This window comes from Mercenaria mercenaria, chromosome 9 (assembly GCF_021730395.1).
Source record: "Mercenaria mercenaria strain notata chromosome 9, MADL_Memer_1, whole genome shotgun sequence".
Classification (NCBI taxonomy): Eukaryota; Metazoa; Mollusca; class Bivalvia; order Venerida; family Veneridae; genus Mercenaria; species Mercenaria mercenaria.
In genome coordinates, this window is record NC_069369.1 from 4,875,131 (window position 1) to 4,894,148 (window position 19,018).

Genomic DNA, 19,018 nt, shown 5'->3' on the forward strand with positions numbered 1-19,018 from the left:
CTGAGCACAAAGTGAGCAATTGTGATCACGCTTTGTCTGTCGTGCATGTGTGCGTCCATCCTCGCAACCGTCCGTCGTCAACTTTTGTGTTTAAACGACATCTCCTCCAAAACCAATGAATGGATTTTGATGAAACTTGGCCATGATGTTCCTTGGGTGGTCCTCTACCAAAGTTGTTCAAACGGTTCCGCTTGGTTGCACATAGGGGCTGCCAGAGCTAAAAATAGAAAAAACTTCAAACGACATCTCCTCCTAAACCGATGGTCCAATTTTGAAATAATTTCACACAAATGGTCCTTATGTCACCCTCTACCGAGATTATTCAAATTTTAACAATTCATCAAAAAACATGGCCACTAGAGGGTGTGGTCATTTTTCCCTATATGTATATAGTGGAAACTTTAAAAATCTTCTTGTGTGAAACTGCTTGCCTGATTTTTGAATAATTTTACACAAATGGTCCTTGTGTGACCCTCTACCAAGATTATTCAAATTATTTTGATTCGTCAAAAAACATGGCCGCCAGAGGGCGTGGTCACTTTACCCTATATGTATATAGTGGAAATTTTAAAAATCTTGTTTGAAACTGCAAGCCCGATTTTAAAATAATTTTTCACAAATGGTTCTTGTGTCACCCTCTACCAAGATTGTTCAAATTATTCTGATTTGTCAAAAAACATGGCTGCCAGGGGGCGTAGTCACTTTCCTTCTCTGAATCAATAATAGCTAGAGCCTTGATATTTGGAGTGTGATATCAGATTTGTAATGTCTACCATAATTGTTCAAATTATTGCCCTAGGTTCAAAAGTGTGTGTGTGACATGTATATAATATAGGCTAATATAGAAGAAACCTAACTCTGTACTTACAAAAACACACTTGAAGCCTTGTACACAGGTGAGCGCTTTAGGGTCAGTGACCTACCACTATTTGCATAATCAGAGATTAATTCTGCCCCACCAGGTCCCATTAAACGCACAACGAAATGCACCTTTTCTAATACTTTTACCCACTGATGATATATAGTTCCGCATTGCTGAGATTAAGCTGCTTCCTCAATTGTTTAAGTGATAAACAGCTGTGAATTTTGATGACAATTTGTTGAATAACTTTGCAGATATAAACTGATTTTCAAGGCCACATTATTAAAGGAATGCAGAAGTAAATAAGAAATTGTAATTGACCTGTAGTGCCACCTATGTGCAAAGTTGTTAATTTAGAGGAATTAACTGACCAATATCGACCGTAATGTAAGCACTAGAACCTTAACTTTATCCCCTCTACACTAAACTATTGTAACTGTATAGATGAAGAAGCAAAGATTTAAAAAAAAATCATTTTGATATTTGAACATTTTCAATTTCTTCACGGAAAACAAAAAACAGAAGTTGAAATAAATTGTTATCAGAATTGATTGAAGGGTGATATTGTTTAACTTTTAATTTTTAAAATTTCTAAAATGTACTGGTCTATCGTTCAATATAAGCAATACCATTTATTATTATACCCCCACAATATGAAGTTTGGGGGGGGTATATAAGAGTGAGCTTGTCGGTCGGTCGATCTGTTGGTTTTCATCATTTCCGGAAATAACTCATGAAAGGCTTGAGCGATTTAAATAATTCTTGGTACACAGGTGTAACATCAGAAAATACAGGTCAGATTCGACTTTGAGGTCAGTAGGTCCAAGGTCAAGGTCACAGTGACCCTAAACAGTTAAATGGTTTCCGGATGATAACTTGAGAACGCTTGGGCCTAGGATCATAAATTTTGGTACACAGGTGTAACATTCTTAAATACAGGTCAAATTTGACTTTGAGGTCAATGGGTCAAAGGTCAAGGTCACAGTAACCCAGAACAGTTAAATGGTTTCCGGATGATAACTTGAGAATGCTTGGGCCTAGGATCATAAATGTTTGTACACAGGTCTAACATGATAAAACACAGGTCAAGTTTGACTTTGAGGTTACTAGGTCAAAGGTCACAATGACACGAAACAGTTAAAGGGTTTCCGGATAATAACTTGAGAACACTTGGGCCTAGGATCATGAAAATTGATAGGTAGGTTGGTCATGACCAGCAGATGACCCCTATTGATTTTGAGGTCAGTAGGTCACAGATCAAGGTCACAGTGACCCGGAACATTTAAACAGTTTTCAGACAATAACTTCAGAATGCTTAGGCCTAGGATCACGAAACTTAATAGGGAGGTTGCTCATGACCAGCAGATGACCTCTATTGATTTTGAGTTCAAAAGGTAAAAGGTCAAGCAAGTTCAGCTTTGACATTGGCTTAGTTCTGTGACAAGGCCATATTGTTGGGGTATAATTCATCACTCCTGTGACAACTCTAGTTCAATAGGGTGTTCACTGAAAATTTACTGCCTGAATGGCAAACAGTGCATACCAAGATGAGCCTGTGCAGATGTGCAGACTCATCTTGGTCTGCACTGGTTGCAAAGGCAGAATCACTTGCCAGCAGCAGGCTAAAGGTTCAAAAGAGATAAAATATGGTTACTTCTCACAGACTTATTAATAGTTTAAGCTGAAGTGATGATTTATAATGGTCATGTGGGAACCATAATGTTATACATGTTGTGTTTTTGTAGGCTGATATGGTAGCTTGTACAATGTCCTCCACCTTAAATCTAGAGAATGGGATAGTATCAAAAGCATTGCTTGACCGCGCTGGAGGAGAACTTCAGCATGAAATGAACAGAGATTATCCAGGAGGTGTTAGGGCTGGAGAAATAGCAGTTTTGAATGGATACGAGTTGAAGTGTTCGTTTGTTGCATTTGGTGTAATGGCACCTTGGAGAAATAAAACAAGGCAGTCAGACAGTGCCAAAGAGGACTACTGTAGAACAGTAAGGAAAAATTTTATGGTGAACTGTTTGCTATTTTTTTGATCATTGAAAACCTTACGCATTTCACTAAAGGTTTTCTGAAACATTAAGCATCTAAACCTGCATGAGTTATGTAAAAATGAGATATATTTAGAGAGTTTCAGATCTTTCTTGATGATAAAAATAACAGTTGATGCCTATGAGTGTTGATAAACTCACCTTAAATACTTAGAAAACAAGTATAAATAAGGTTAGTGATTTAGATGCTCCCTGTGTTAAAAGGAACAAGCAGCTGTCAATATGAGCACAAATATTGGAGATGATTTTGAATCATTTTGAAATGTATTTGATTACCTTATCAAGATGATGCGCAGCACTTAAAAGTCAGCCATGTTGGCTCAAGGCCAAAGTCACAAGTGAAAGGCCAAAGGTTTGAGCCTTCCATTTTGTGTCCACTCTTTATCTCCCTTGGAGGAGTGTCCGCTTTGTATCTCCTTAAACCATCGGAGGATAATCATGAAACTTGGATCAAACGATCAAGATAATATGCAAAACTTATGAGTCAGCCATATGGGCTCAAGGTCAAGGTCACAACTCAAGGTCAAAGGTTTGAACCTTCAATTTTGTGTCCGCTCTGTATCTGACCTAAACCTCTTTAAAGGATTTTTATGAAACTTACGTCAAATGATCATCTCATCAAGACGATATGCAGAACTTATGAGTCAGCCCTGTCGGATCAAGGTCAAGGTCACAACCCGAGGTCAAAGGTTTGAGACTTCAAGTTTGTGTCTCTATGTCTTCTAAACCCATTGAAGGATACTCATGAAACTTGGGTCAAATGATCAACTTATCAAGATGATATGCAGAGTTTATGAGTCAGCCATGTTGGCTTAAGGTCAAGGTTACAAGTCAAGTTCAAATGTTTGAGCATTTCATTTTGTGTCCTCTCTGTATCTCCTAAATCCCTAGGAGGATTATCATGAAACTTGGGTCAAATGATCACCTCATCAAGATAATGTGCAGAACACATGATTCAGCCATGTTGGCTCACGGTCAAGGTCACAAATCTGGGTCAAAGATTTGAGCCCTCAGTTTTGTGTCCACTCTGTATCTCCTTAACCCCTTGAAGGAATTTTAAGAAACTTTGGTCAAATGTTCACCTCATCAAGACGATGTGCAAGACTTACGAGTCAGCCATGTCAGCTCAAGGTCACAACTCGAGATCGAATGTTTGAGCCCTTCATTTTTTGTCCGTTCTGTATCTCCTAAACCCCTTGAAAGATTTTCATGAGACTCTGGTCAATTAATCACCTCATCAAGACAATGTGCAGAACTCATGGGTCAGCCTTGTTGACTAAAGGTCATGGTCACAACTCAAGATCAAGTGTTTGAGCCTTCCATTTCATGTCCGCTCAGTATCTTCTTAACCTGGCTGTAATATTCCATTTATCAACACAATGTGCAGAATTCAAAATTAACCCCTGCCAGCTTAAGGTCAAGGTCACAAATCGATTGTTTAATGGTTCCACCCAATACCGTAAACCCCATCACTATCCGTAACAATGGCGGGGGATATAGCTGTCTTTCAGACTGCCTTTTTTTTCTTTTTTCTTTTGAATCTTAAATCTTCTATGAATATCTATTACACGCAAAGCTGTACCCTCCCCCACCTCGCTCCTTCACCCAGCCACCCCACCACCCCAATCATGCACACCCTTTTCTGCTCACCTGATCAATGCTAAGGTGAGTTATTGTTATCGCTCGATGTGCGTCGTTACGTTAAACCCGAACACACACACATACACACTTTATGAAAAATGGTCAGAATGATAACCTTGGTGAAATTTTGGTCAAGTTTGAATGTGGGTCATCTGGGGTAAAAACCTAGGTCACTAGGTCATACCAAAGAAAAACTTGTGTATGCAATGGTGACTGCAATTTACGCCGGATCTACATGAAATTTGATCAGAATGTTTATCTGGATGAAATTTAGGTTATGTTTGAATATGGGTCATCTGGGGTCAAAAACTAGGCCACTCCGTCAAATTAAGGAGAAACCTTGTGTACGCAATAGGGGCTGCATTTTACACTAGCTTTTCATAAAATTTAGGCAGAATGATTGTCTTGATGAAATCTAGGTCAAGGTTAAATATGAGTCATCTGGGCTCAAAAACCATCGCCAGGAAAATACTATGGAAAGCTTATAATGCTTTATTTACACATGCCGAGTTAAACATTTTCAGTCGGCATTTGTTAGACTCGGATTACTTTTTATTTAGTATGTTTTTCGTTGTGAAATATATAACTATGACCAAAGTTACACTTTGGTAGCTTTCTTGATCAAAAAGTCAGAAAAAAGTTTCGGCATGTATTAAACGAATACTGCACAGAGTTATAGCCGTTTAAATTTAATTGAAAACTTTGCTATCAACAGGAAATGCGTATTTTGATGATTATTTCACGATAGCAACACTTTTGTTTTTGTTTTTTCTTTCCGGCGCAAAACGCATAAGAATACAGGAGGCATTTCATAAGTTTTCAGTCAGTATAAAGTTCTTGCAGAATTAAATCTGTGAAACAACCTACGTTGCTCTCAAAAATATGAAACGCCATCGAAGAGCATCCATCGGTACCACCTTTCCCCTTGTTTCCAAAATGGTAGTTTTAGAAACAAATTTTAATTATCGTTCTCTTTTACGATTTCCAAGTGTATGAAACCAATTTAAGAAGTTTTATTTTTGTTTTGTGAAGTTATTCCTCAAAAGTTCGGATGGTATGTGATAAAATAACAAGAGGGCAATGATGGTCCTAGGCTCCGAAAGAAATTAATGTCAAATACCTCCTGTATGTAAAAAACGATCAGTACAAGTTGGGTTTGAATGCTGTTTTCTTTTTATATAAGATGCTATTTGAAACGAGTTTACATAAAAGAGGAAAAGGTGCCATACTGGAAAACTGCTGCGATGTAATAATGAAGAAACCGAACATAAATTATTTTAAAAGACGTCCTTATACATGTTTACAAACATGATCGACATTGTGAAGGTCTTTCCGAAAACAGGAAATGTAACAATTCTACACTGTCATTTATATTCCCTAGATCCAATAATTCTAAAATTTTCCAGTTTTGATGAACTTCGTAGCTGGACGGGCAGGCATTATTTAAAAGACTACGGAGCACCAGTACATTCACCTAAATCAGTCTACTGTGATGCGTTCAAAAAATATCTTCACCGCTCGAAGCTGAGAAGATGAAAAAACAAATAGTAGCTTAAAATGTTCTTTTTGGTCAATGTTACAATAACAAGCATTACATTCCGTACACCCCTTGCATCTTATTGTATACAAAAACTATTCCTAGTAATTTTCAGTTTTGTGTGGTAAATTGTGCATAACACATTCAAGGTCCTAATAACGCTAAATATCTAATGAAACGACCGCGTGATAATTATAAGAATATCTGCAGATGTAGTAATAGCACAATAAGTTGTAGTTGTTTTCAATATTTGATTATTTTTTTTCATCGTTCGCTTTGGAATATTGTCAAACACTCTATTACCGTACGTGGTAATTTCTACCTATGATGAAGAATCGGAGTCAACTGATAGATTTTTCTCCATTGTCTTCCGCGGATACCTGCCAATACACAAGGATAATATGTAAAAGGAGCTTATACGTTGCCTATAGGATTATTTGTTGCAAATCTGGGCTTAAACTATCTTTTTATTAAAGATCTTCTTTTACAATAGCTAAATTGTTTTGATGACAAACATTGTCATGTTCCATTTAGCAATCTGTTAAAAATGATATCTATCTTATTTAGAACTTGTTTATACAAATATATTGTTTGATAGAACATCTTTTAAACGTAACCAAGCCAAGAAAGAAAGGTTCGAACCTCCTATCGAATTAAATAAATTTGTATTCTTAAATAAGAGCCGTCTTCATTAGCAGATATCAGATACAGTATATGAACTTTAGCAGTCTTATCCCGTCAGTTGTTTCCTTTGTAAGAAATGTTTTCGCTTGGTGTTTCAAAAACAAAGTAGCAATAAATCTTACCTTGGACTGGACCGCTTGAAACCGTACAGCATTTCCTTCTTTGCACGGTATTCTCTACTGCCAAAATTGGTACTTGAGTACGAACGCACATCTCTGGCGGTATATTCACTAACGCTGGTCAATTCTTTGTCGTAAAGTTTGTTCTTTGAATTTACGTCAGCAGAAGTATCTGTTCCATGGGACGTTTTTTCACTGGAAGACTCCTGTTTTGCTTTTCTGGCAGCTTTCTTCACTTCATCCACAACTGTCTTTATCCTTTCCTTTTCTGTATCAACAAGATGGATTTCAAACCGATAGTGTTTGTTACGTCTGTAGAATCTCAGAAGACCATCAAAGAAGCTCACTGCATAAAGTATTGGGTCGCCCCTTCCTTTTCCTGTAAGAAAACGAATACGGTGCACGTGATTTAGTTACCTTTCTGTTCGGTATATTGAAAACGGAAGATACATAAACATTACGGATATAAATTGTGCTTATTTCGATGAAAGTTCACAACAATGATCCGGTATGAAGTGTAGTTTTGTATATCAAACTTGCATGCATTTTATTAGAAAAAGACACCTTTCTTGCTGCTTTTAATTTTCTATGTGCCTGTTAAAGTTAACTGCCTAAAATATAACCTCGATCGACTTCCATATTTGATTTGCGTGAATCGATAAAGGATTAGTGATGAATGATATATTCCCAAAAATCGTTTAATGTAACATAACAGTTCCCATTATCGTAATCATTGTTTTACTGTTTATTTATATCTACTGAGATGTGAAACGTTGGCTCCTACCTGTTCCAATCAACGGAAGTACCAGTGTATGGCACCGTTTTTCTTTCAGAGTTTCAAATATTTTGTAAAATGCTAATTGGATTTTCGCTCCTCCTTCAGTTTCACGAGGCATTAGTACGTGTGCAACCCATTTGAAATTCATTATATCCCCGCTTCCGCACACAATAACTTCTTCAATCTGAGTGTGTCTTCTAAAAGCTTTACGCCTTGCATCTCTATAAGTTCTGCCGCCCATTTCCTCTATAGCTATAAGGAGGGAACCTTTTGATTTTCCACTAGGAGAATTACCACAAGCGACAATATCTACCCCTTTGATTGACAGGATAGATCCACTATAGATGTACAACTTTTTGTCTTCTCCAAAACAACAAGTGTATTTTCTTTCGCTAAGTCCAGGTGGAACTTCTGCTTTGCTAAATGGGTAACTTAGTTCCGTTTCCTCTCTTTGATGAACATGATCTTTTGTTGTATCATCCTCTCCAAGTATGAGATTCCTTTCCTGATCTAGGTCCAAGTGCGCAATGGTTCCCAGATTTTCCATTGCTGTAGTAATACATCAATAAAACAATATAAATAGTATACAGTAGATTAAAGACTAGTTAATGAATATGTTTTTTTTTCTGGAAATGGGGCTAAGCGGAGTGAACGTTTTATTTATAACCGATTTTTTAGTTAAAACACTCAATAAGAGGGCCAAATGTCAGCAGGAAATAATCATGAAAATAAGTTAGCAATATGACTGAAATGTGTAGAACCGCATTTCCCTTACTTTTGTAAATTTTATATAACTTATGGTATCTCCTCAAGCTCGAGTAGAGACAAATTTCAAAGTGATAGCCACTATCCAAAACGTTTGCAAGAACTCATTTTACCATTAATTTTAAAAGAAACATCAAACTATTGGTAAACAATTAAAAAACACAAAATAAAAATGTCAATATCATTTTTGAATGCGGGTTTATCCCGCTACCAAAGTTAAGTGTATTTCTGACAATCATGTAGCATCTTTATTTGATTCCAAATCACATTACAAAGGATGTTCATGTGCTACACAAAGTAGTCCCATTCATGAACAATGCGGATGAATTATCAATGATCAAGCAGTTCTTATTCATCCTCTATCCATTCACACTAGCCATTTAGATTTTATAAGATCTGTCAATGATTAGGTATTCCAGCCCATGGTTACATAACTGATATCCAGTTGTTCATGTAAGGTCAGGCAGAGTTTATCTTAGATATGAGGCACATTAGTATTTGTTTCTTATACACGTGTATTTATAGATTGGCATTTAAAATGAAACCGCAACCACCAGACATCTCAAGGCTTTGATTTCTATGGTGCCTCAAGTAAACGGATTTAATGAGACAGAATTCATACTTCAACATTGAAAAAATAAGGTTGAATGCTGTGTTTCTGTTTCGAATTTTGCTTACTCCATTTAAAAATAACCTTAGGGCAGACGTAAAACCTACCTAAATTTCTTCCACAATATATAATCTAAGAGTGAAAGCAAAATAGAGAACTTTCACCGCGTGTAACTCAATAGTTTTAAAGAAGCATAACTCTATTCCTTCTGTTTAAGTAGTAAATTCACTTTAAACACCAAGAAATCGCTTCCATTTTTGTACAAGAAATCAATAATAAGTCTTGAAAGAAGTAAAAACTTACTAGAAAAAGAGGGAAAATAAGGAAAAAAAGTGTTTGGTCCCAGTAGGGCTTGAACCCCCTCCACCCTCGCCCCCCACCCCCACCTAAGAATTGCAGTATGACATGCTTCGGAATATTTAGATAAGATATTGCAGATATGTAAACTGCTGATTACCTGAGTAACCCTTTGTACATTTATATTTATTACATATATAGTGTTTTTGTTCCATTTCCGCCCTGGGTCATATCCGAGGCATAGTTGAGGATTTTAATAACACATGGTAGAAGTGTTACCTGCTGTAGGGAAATGCGGTTCTACACATTTCAGTCATATTGCTTAAAGAAAACATGTTTTATGGACCCTTGAACTTATATATTTATTGCATAAATTGTGTTTTTATTTCACTCTCTGTCCACCCGGAGTCATTTTCAGACAACGTTTGAAAGATTTCAATAAAGCATGGTAATAATGATTACTGTTATTGGGAAGTATAAAATTCCTTGAGAAACACAGGAGTTATGACCCTTTGTACTTATACATTGTTTACTTAAGAAATAATATATCTCATCCAGTGATTTGTTGTTGAATAAATCATGTTTTGGAGTTCAGATGCGAAGGAATTAGAGCGCTCTATATCCCGAGGGCGCAGCCCGAGTGATATAATAATACGCATCTGAACGACAAACAATAATTTACTTAAAAGCAAATCACTGAATGAGATATATTTTTTCGATTCTAACACGTTACCAAGGATTTTTAAGTACATCTTTGACGACATTCATTAAATATTTGCACGTCTTCAATCGGTTTCTTTTCCAGCGCGCTGCTATGCCGTTTGACGTCATGGCGTAATAATTGTGACGTCAGAACAGTGATTTGTTGTATAATAATTCAACGTTTTCTGCCTTCTTTGTTTAATAGGAAAATGAATCGGATCGTATTAGAATATATATATATGTTATAGCTTTACAAATGGCATAGGCCAGTTTTCTACGAAATATTGTGACCAAGCTTAGTACATATGTAGCTTTCTTGTTGACTGAGATACAATATGCGTACTGGTCACTGGAGCCAAGATCAATGTCACTATTAGATCTACTAAAAAGAAAATTGTTTCTGCTCAGTAACTTCAGTAAGAAACTTGAGGTATAGCGACCAAAAGTGAAGGAAGACTTTCTTCATTTTAATCTATTATCAATTTAACGACTTATGTATATTTACTATTTTTATGATAAGATCTAAAAACAAATATATTTTATGTATGTACGTACAGTAGATACTACTACTACTATGTCCTCTCTTTGCAAACTGAAACACCTAAAATATAAAAGAAATAAAACTGCAAGAGGTTTAAGCATAAAGTCAAAAGAGTGGCAAACTGCCACAAAATACTATTGACTTTTACACTACTCTACTTACTAAGCAGAAAAATTCTAAATTTCTCAATTTCAACCAATTTAAGGGCCATAACTAAAGAGTAACTAGGACTATTTTGCTGGTTATCGAACCATTGTATACCAATAAAGATTCTGCCTAAGTATGGTGAACATTGGATTGCGTAAGTTATTACATATACACATAAATTTTACAATTTCAAGTAATTCAAGTGACTGTGAGTATCTGTCCGGTTATCGAATATATCTATGATATTATACCCATAAACATTGTGATCAAGTTTTGTGAACACTGGATATGAACTGCTGAAGTCTGACAGGGAACACTGTAAATGTTTCGCAATTCAGGGGACTTAACTCAAGAGTCACTTGGACGATGTATAAATCACATTGAAACTTCTGCTAAATCATCCAAGAATCGCTTTCGTGATAAAAAACATTTAATCCTCAAATAACATTTTTTTTTATTTCTAAGAGCAATAACTTCACCACGAGAAAAGGTAAATGCGAAATATTTGCGATAACAACAACATAGATACAACGAGATTGTATAATCAATGACGATATAAGAACCGTAGATTTTACTATATGTCTACCTTCATGATATTATTAGACATTTCAGTATGTCACAATTTCGGAGCTGTGTGGATTTATATCAATCGCTTTTGTCTGTTAACTGTAAACTCATGGACACGGTTCTATATTATGAAATGTAAGGACGACCTAAAAATTAAAATGACCGGGGTTGGAAATCCATCTTCCGGCTTTGTGGTGCAATTTTTTATGAAATAAGCATCTGTCATTCAGAGACTGTCTCAATGATTATAGATTTCCTATTTCGCTTAACTGATTTATTTGAATGCCACTATGTCTCATGACGCAGAATGCACTGGTCACAGTACAAAATACATACACAAGGTTTCCATGTCAAATATCATTACATAGGTTATTAGAAACTAAAACAAACACCATTGAACAATTGATAACAATTGATGTTTCAAAAGTTTATACATTTTGTATATCAAAGAATATGGACAGATATCTTTTGTTATGTTTTGTAAACTGGTTCACCCTACCAAGGGTAAAGCTATGTTTTAACTCAGGTCATGAACACAAACATGATTGGTCTAAATGAAGTTTATCAGAATGAAATAAATAATGCAGTTATAAACACCTATGTATTGTTTCACTGTTGTAAAGTGATTTATTTCAACATTGTCTCGTTGTGATGTTATCGTTGTTTAAAAATGGTCAATGTATGCAACTTCCGAAATATTACAGGGGTACAGGGTAGGGTTCGAGCAGCTGTATATAGCCATATAAAGTCATAAAGCAGGTCTCTGTACATGTTAACCTCGGATAGTGGACATATAGGAGTATGAAATGGAAAATGGTTTGGGAAGAAGTATAACCTTAGGAAACAGGAAAATGTTTGTTGCATATAAAGTATAATTCAAAATAATGCGTCAGCTTACGATATCAATGACATCAAACCTACTTCAGTGTTTTCATAAAGTCCTTGTTCTACATCAAGGTCTATCACGGAACGTTCCGTCGCAATGCTGTCTTCTGGAAATGTAAAGTTTTATCGAAATTGATATCAATTGTACTAAATTGCTTGTCGAAAGATATATTATGACAACCGAAACGTTTCAGAAAGCGCGTTTTTATGTCCGTCATACACGGCGACTATCAATGTCTGGAAAATGTCCGTCAAATTGAATGGAATGTTATGATTCTGTCGCATATCTTACTAAAAACTGTCTCTATAAATAACTATTCAGAAGCATGTTTTAGAAGAAACTTACAGTTAATTTAGAAATAAACGGAGCGGCAAGATAAGATCAAGATCTTTTAGCTGGACGTTTTTTTTAATACTAAAGCTATTGTGGTAACCCTTTCGTTTGCATGTAAGCAGGTATTTGTTCAGCAAATATCGCATGTAATGTTTTCCAACTTGACATATACGTACCTGACAAATGAGAAATTCACCATGACCTTGGCAAACATTGAAAACTAATGATGCTATTTCGGGTATTCATAATTTCTCATTAGATGAATATCAAATGTGAATGATAATCCAAATAGTAATGATAAATTACTTTCCCTGGGAAGTGTTCCTGCTCTCTCTATGTCTTTCCTTAGAAGAACCCTTGTACTTGATACATTAAATATAAATGTATTCGATGTACTTGAAAGTAGACTTACACATTTGCATTATTTATTGAATGAACAGTTGAACAGTTTCAAACCTGGAACTGCTTTAAAACAAAAATTCAAAGCTTTTGTACTTATTTGATGGACTTCCTGATCAAATTTTAAATAATAAATTAATAGTGATATCTATTTTCCTTGGTAAAAAATTCAAATATAGTTTAAAAGATAAACAATTATCTGTAATATTTGCATATCAGTGAATTTTTAACATAAAGATTTATCGGAGACTTGGTTTTGATACTTACCTCTATCTTTCTGTTGATGAACCACACTGTTAAAGTGAACTGTATCTAATAAGCTTCGGTTCGGGTAGTATTGTTGTCCTTCTACTGAAATTAGTCAAAAGTAGCCCTGCGTGCAGCTCATCGACCGAGAAAGGTTTGTCTCATTATTATGATATATATTAATGTTCTTCATTTATTTCTCCTCAACCATCTGTACCTTTTAGTTTTAAACAGGGTAAACAACAAGAAACAAGAATGTATGTTGTCGAATTCTCCTTAAAATACCTTTACCAGCCTAACACTGAATAAGATCGGACATTGAGTTACTTGTGTAGTGATGTAGGTAAGAAAATGCCATAATTACGTGAAACAGAACCTGGAGCTTATTTTACTCGCTAATTTATTTCTATTGATATTACTTATTTCAACAGATACCTGGGTGTTTCAGCTTTCCTCGGATTTTTATGTAGTGTCTTTAAGTTAATAAAAGCAGACTGTACTTTTTACCAAAATATTTCCACACTTACGGAGTATAACCTGAAGAATATAACTCTTCTGACATGTTTTTTTCTTAATGATGGACGGCCTCATTGAATAAACAATCAATTACAGAGTAATTCATACCCTTCTCATGATTTAAATTCTAAGACAATCGTCTTGTTTCGCGTATTTGTGCCGTTTGTTCACTTACGGAACATCCGGCCTATCGTATATATGTGCAGCATATCAAAGTCTTTGTATTAAAACGTACAGGAGATGACCTAAGAATATGCATGAACTGACATTGCTACCCTTGAATCAAAAGAAATATAGTTACCTGTTTTGTCAATTGAATGAACTTTGGCAAAAGTGTGTTCGTCTGCAGAGTCGCTACTGTTAGGTGAACGATATTCGTCTTGACCTTTCATCAGGTGATGATCATCATCCGACCGTTCATCGTTTATTTCAAGTGTTTTTCCATCGTGACGGTCATCTTGACAAATATCAGCTTCTTTACGTTCTTCTTGTATTTTCTCCATACATATGTTACCATCATTGTCTTTCTTTATTTTAAATACTTTATCATCAGCAGATAAGATATCTTCTACTATATGTTCCTTATCTGCATTATAAAAGACTTCTAGTTGTATTATTTTACCATTGGCCTTCAGCACCAAGTTTTTTCTTACCTTATCATGACGTGTTTTTCCTTTGCGCCAGGATGCCATATTAGAAAACATTCGGTACAAACGGAAAAGGGCTTTAAAAGTTCTTTTACACCGGTAAAGTTTACACTCTTGCTATTATGTGATTATATATATAATAAGCCCCCAGAAATGTCCAAAACGCGGCATATTTCGTCGTCTTGAAGATTCTGGTCGCTGTCATACATATTTGTTTCCTGTAAAGTAACAATAAAATGTTATACATTTAATATTATGGGAGAAAAGGTCGCTGAAGAGATGTGCTTAAGCCCAATAGACTTAGAGAAATAAATTAATGTTTCATTTTCCTATGTTTTTTCTTTATAAGAGATTCGATCACATAGATACTTTCTCAGAAAAGACCCGCGCACTTAGCTCAATAGGAAGAGCGCCGATCTACGAATCACGGGGTCGTAAGTTCGATCCTCGGGCGGGTCGTATGTTCTCCGTGACGATTTGATAAAAGACATTTTGTCTGAAATCATTTGTCCTCCACCTCTGATTCATGTGGGGAAGTTGGCAAGTACTTGCGGAAAACAGGTTTGTACTGGTACAGAATCCAGGAACACTGGTTAGGTTAACTGCCCGCCGTTACATAACTGAAATACTATTGAAAAACGGCGTTAAACCCGAAACAAACTTTCTCAGTAAAATTGTTTCGAAAATTTGATGATATGGTTTTAATGCCAAATAAAATTTCTGTTCTGTTCTGTTCGTTCTATTCAAATACTAAGGAGACAAAAGAATATTTGGAAAACTATTTCAATGTTGTGCTATACCGAAAAATAGTCATGTACAAGACTGACTTGAATAGTTTAACCTTTTGAACCTATGCCAGTCTCGCTTTAGTTACTGCTTTTAGACATCGTCTATAGTTAGCTTTATGCCAATGCTTGAACAAAAAGATATGCACTGCGAGGCATAAGGTGATGGAGAAGGCTGTTTCCCCGTCCTGCTGGTGTCCCTCTAACAGAACATTTAGAGTCGTAGATCAAAAAAAGAGTGTATTCTGAATCATTTTCTTCCATATATTTCAACACATCTTGGTCAAGTGAAAATGATAATATTTCAAAATGACCTCTACAATCGTTGATACCCTTTGCGTTGCGTTAAATTATGAATAAAATAAACACTGCCGTTTCACTCCTCCACAGGGTTCTTCAGGTGGTGATTGACGCAAAAACAATATAGATTTTACCGCGACGGATTCTTTCTTTATTTTTGTTTCTTTATGTTCTTTCCTTTTTTGCATTAAAAATCATTTCTGTTTCTAACATAGGATTGCAAATACATTTATGCTAAGGCATATGTAATTGTCTGTCAGCAATTGCTAAGTCACTGTGCTGTGGATGTATGTATTGGCCGCCTTATAGGGCTGAATGAAGACTGTGTTAACAACACGTGAAGAACTGTATAGCTATGTGGGTATAACTGGTACTAGTATCTGACATCGACAACCTCTATAAAGTTTTTCGGGGCGACCATGGTCGAGTGGTTAAGGTCGGGGACTTCAAAACACGGAGGAGCACCAGGGGTCTCAATCCACCAATACAGCTGGAAAGTCGCCATATGACCTATATAGTTGAGTCGGTGCAACATGAAACCAAACAAAAACAAATATATAAGCTTTTCAAGGACAGTTCCACCACGAGTTTAGAAAGCCTTAATTAATCGCATGTCTGTGCAATAGTAATAGTTAGATAGTCTTCTTTTGTAAGGAACAATAGACTATTTAATGTCTTTCTTGGTATTAATCGCGGAATGTAATACGATAACTAAAATTAAACTTGTCTTTAACAATTGCACACTGTATTGTATGCTTTATTTATATTGATCTAATTTTCTACTGAATATCGATATTTAGCTTGTTCTATAAATTAAGTATACAATATCATATTAATGTTATACAGGACTTGTAAATTTGACATAATTTTCAAACCTGTACCCACAATACAGACAATTAAATCTTATCTAAATATAATTTGACTAAAGAGACGTGACGTGAGCAGGGTTGTACATTTCGTGAACAGACTTAATCAAGGATCTTTTAATAGAATCTCATATCTCTTTAAGTTTAGTTCGTGAGTCGGCCTTAAAAACTGTCTCGTACTTGGACACGGTACTGTTAGATTTCCCACAGAGTCCATTCAATGAATTCAGCTTAAGCCAATACTACGGGGCGTTTATCAATCTGAAACAAACGCCTTCCCCTCAACCCCTCTTGCCCTTATTTATTTAGGAATTCAATAATAACATCTTTAAAAAGATTCATTGGAAACATAGAAACACCCAAACTAAATAGTAGCTTATCAGACACAATTTGATTGCGTTTGTTCATAGGAGGTAATGAAATGTGCAATAACCCATTTCTACATTTTACATAAACCACAAAACATCAAGAAAAATAGGGGTAAGAGAGAGTTTTTGTCTGACAGGTCACCACCATGGAACATCTTCCAAACTGACAGGTAAATTGTAGGTATAAACACGTGTGTAAAAAGGTTTGTTTACATTTCTATAAATGCAAAAATTCTCCGCGTGAAAATGCTACCAAATATTTTAGTTTTTTTTTCTTTGCATTCCGCCATGCTCTGAGTCCGGAAAGTGCTGCTTGATTAGCTATTTAGTACTTTTAGACCTAATATTGCAGTAAACAAGCAATCGCTTAAAACGCCATCAAAATGTATTCAAAGGCGTTAAACTGCTATGATTAATCAGTTGTAAAATAAACAAGGCATACTTTTTCATTCGGTATCTTCTTACGTCATGAAATTATTCCTATATTTCTTAAGAAGGCATGTTAGGTAAACACATGGCTATTAGTTGTTTTTACTATTTTTTCCAATCAAAGCTGAAAGAAAAAACGTTTGTCCAGGGTATCGAAAAGAAACTGCTTTAATTACAAATATCCAGTCGTTAAGTACGGATTCCTCCGTTTTTGTTGCCGAGGGAACAACCTCCGTTCGATGCCTATCTTGATTTAGCATTTTTAAATAGTTTAGAAACAAAACCGCTTGCTTTTATGCTCATAATATGACCAAACTTCTATTTTAAAGAAAGGTTATTTTAGCCCAAATTTTGAACCCAGTCCTTTTAATGGTAATTATTCGAGTATTGTATATAGCCCTTATATGCTGTATTTAATATCCATTGTATGTAAAAATGCGAGAGCTACTGCAATTTTAGAGAGAAACGAGTTGTCAGCAGACAATGAAGCTCGTCGCCGAAGATGAAAAGTTTAACTAGAGCACATTCCAAAAGAGGATTATTTTTGTGGAGTGTGTTAAGCATACTAAAATACTAAAAATATAAAAAAATAGGTGCCTGATTTCACATGTCATATTTCTGACCCTGAAAGCGAAACTTTTTTAATCGACGCGCGCATATGATTTATATCAATTTCTAACATGGCTGGATTTGTCTGCCTGTTAACAAAAAAGAAGCTAATGCTCTGTATATTCTACGGAAACAACGGTTGACGCGAGAACAGGTACGAGAGAATTAAAACGTCAATTATGGCGTCAAATTGCCACATGATAAATGTAGTTTCTGAATAAAAACTTGGTCTGTGGTCTGTATTTTTAAATTAAACAGAACAGAACAGAACTTAATTATAGATCATTATAGAAATATATTTGTGCGACGGAGGCTACTCATAACATTCGCAAAACAAATCAAGAAAACAGAATGGAATCAACACAATTACAATTACCAATTTGCATTATAATACCTGCCGGGGATATGACGGAGAACGAAAATCACGCGCTTTATGTCAGTGTTAAATAAAGCAGCAGTATGAAGTCAATACCCCAATACCTATGGTCGAAAGCAGACATTAGAAAAGAGGTCTTACCTCATTTGTAAAATGTGGTCAAACAAATTGGGAGTGCTAGAAAGTCGAATATATGGAATAAAATGGGGATAAATTCCAGAAATTCTCCAATTTTAGTATTTCAGCAGGGTGATCCGTCGCGCAATTTATGATTTACATAATAATTGTTTGAGGCTTTTGAACAGGGAAATCATAGATTCTATTAATGATGATGTGAAATATTTTTTAAATTATGGCATTAACTTATTGCAACGATTTATTTTCAATGAAAGTATTAAATATTTTATAATTGCTATTAAATATTTAAATGCAAAATAATAATACTATCTAGTCAAACGAGTATAAAATAATGTCTCACCTTTTGTTATTGACTTTCCGTTTGAAGACATTGGTTTTGTTTTTGTTCTATTTTACACACTAAATTTCATGTGTTTCTTTGCTGTTGATTTCACGCATAATAAATTTGGAATTGCAAATTGCATTAGTGCCAGTAATTTTCCAATTTGTTTTTAAATTATACAATTGTATAAAATGTGCATTATATTTTTTCACAAGTTTAACTAAATAGACACATTAGATTATATCAACCGCTGAATAAACATTTACTTTTATGCTTTGTTTTTGAACCAATATAAAATTACATTAGGTGATCTTTTCAATGACTGAAGTATAGTTTTTGTCGAAAATGTCCGTCTACTTCCGTAATATGAGTCTGCCGATCGAGCGCGGCTTGAAAATGGGCGCGAATTTATAACAGAGGTAAAGTCTCGATTTTCTTAAGAGTAGAGTTTGTCTCAATATTTCAGGCTTGCGTCTTTGCTATTGAAC

At 35.3% G+C, this 19,018-nt stretch overlaps 2 protein-coding genes across 2 annotated transcripts in view; one reads left to right on the plus strand and one right to left on the minus strand.

Moving 5' to 3' along the window:
- Positions 1-3,183, plus strand: part of LOC128559650 (uncharacterized) — a 57,568-nt gene extending 54,385 nt beyond the window's left edge. Inside the window, exons 5-6 of the mRNA XM_053551961.1 lie at positions 2,608-2,865; positions 3,127-3,183. Of these exons, the coding sequence (XP_053407936.1) occupies positions 2,608-2,865; positions 3,127-3,183 (315 nt within the window). The remainder of the gene's footprint in view (positions 1-2,607; positions 2,866-3,126) is intronic.
- Positions 3,184-6,110: 2,927 nt separating this feature from the next.
- On the minus strand, positions 6,111-18,801 carry LOC128559374 (uncharacterized). The gene is made up of 8 exons (XM_053550719.1): positions 18,549-18,801; positions 13,992-14,555; positions 13,196-13,279; positions 12,232-12,302; positions 10,611-10,656; positions 7,688-8,230; positions 6,907-7,282; positions 6,111-6,480 (listed from the first exon to the last, which is right to left on the minus strand). The coding sequence occupies exons 2-8, from the start codon at positions 14,392-14,394 to the stop codon at positions 6,423-6,425; spliced, it is 1,581 nt and encodes a 526-aa protein (XP_053406694.1). The 5' UTR covers positions 14,395-14,555; positions 18,549-18,801; the 3' UTR covers positions 6,111-6,422.
- Between the last annotated feature and the right edge of the window lie 217 nt (positions 18,802-19,018).

What these genes read in the sequence shown, in the direction of transcription:
- LOC128559374 (XM_053550719.1), bottom strand. Translation starts at nt 14,394, where the DNA reads ATGTTTTCTAATATGGCATCCTGGCGCAAAGGAAAAACACGTCATGAT. An exon ending in TCATCAACAGAAAGATAGAG is followed by an intron (nt 12,303 to 13,195) that starts GTAAGTATCAAA and finishes TTACATTTCCAG; the next exon opens with AAGACAGCATTGCGACGGAA. An exon ending in GACTTTATGAAAACACTGAA is followed by an intron (nt 10,657 to 12,231) that starts GTAGGTTTGATG and finishes TTTATATTTTAG; the next exon opens with GTGTTTCAGTTTGCAAAGAG.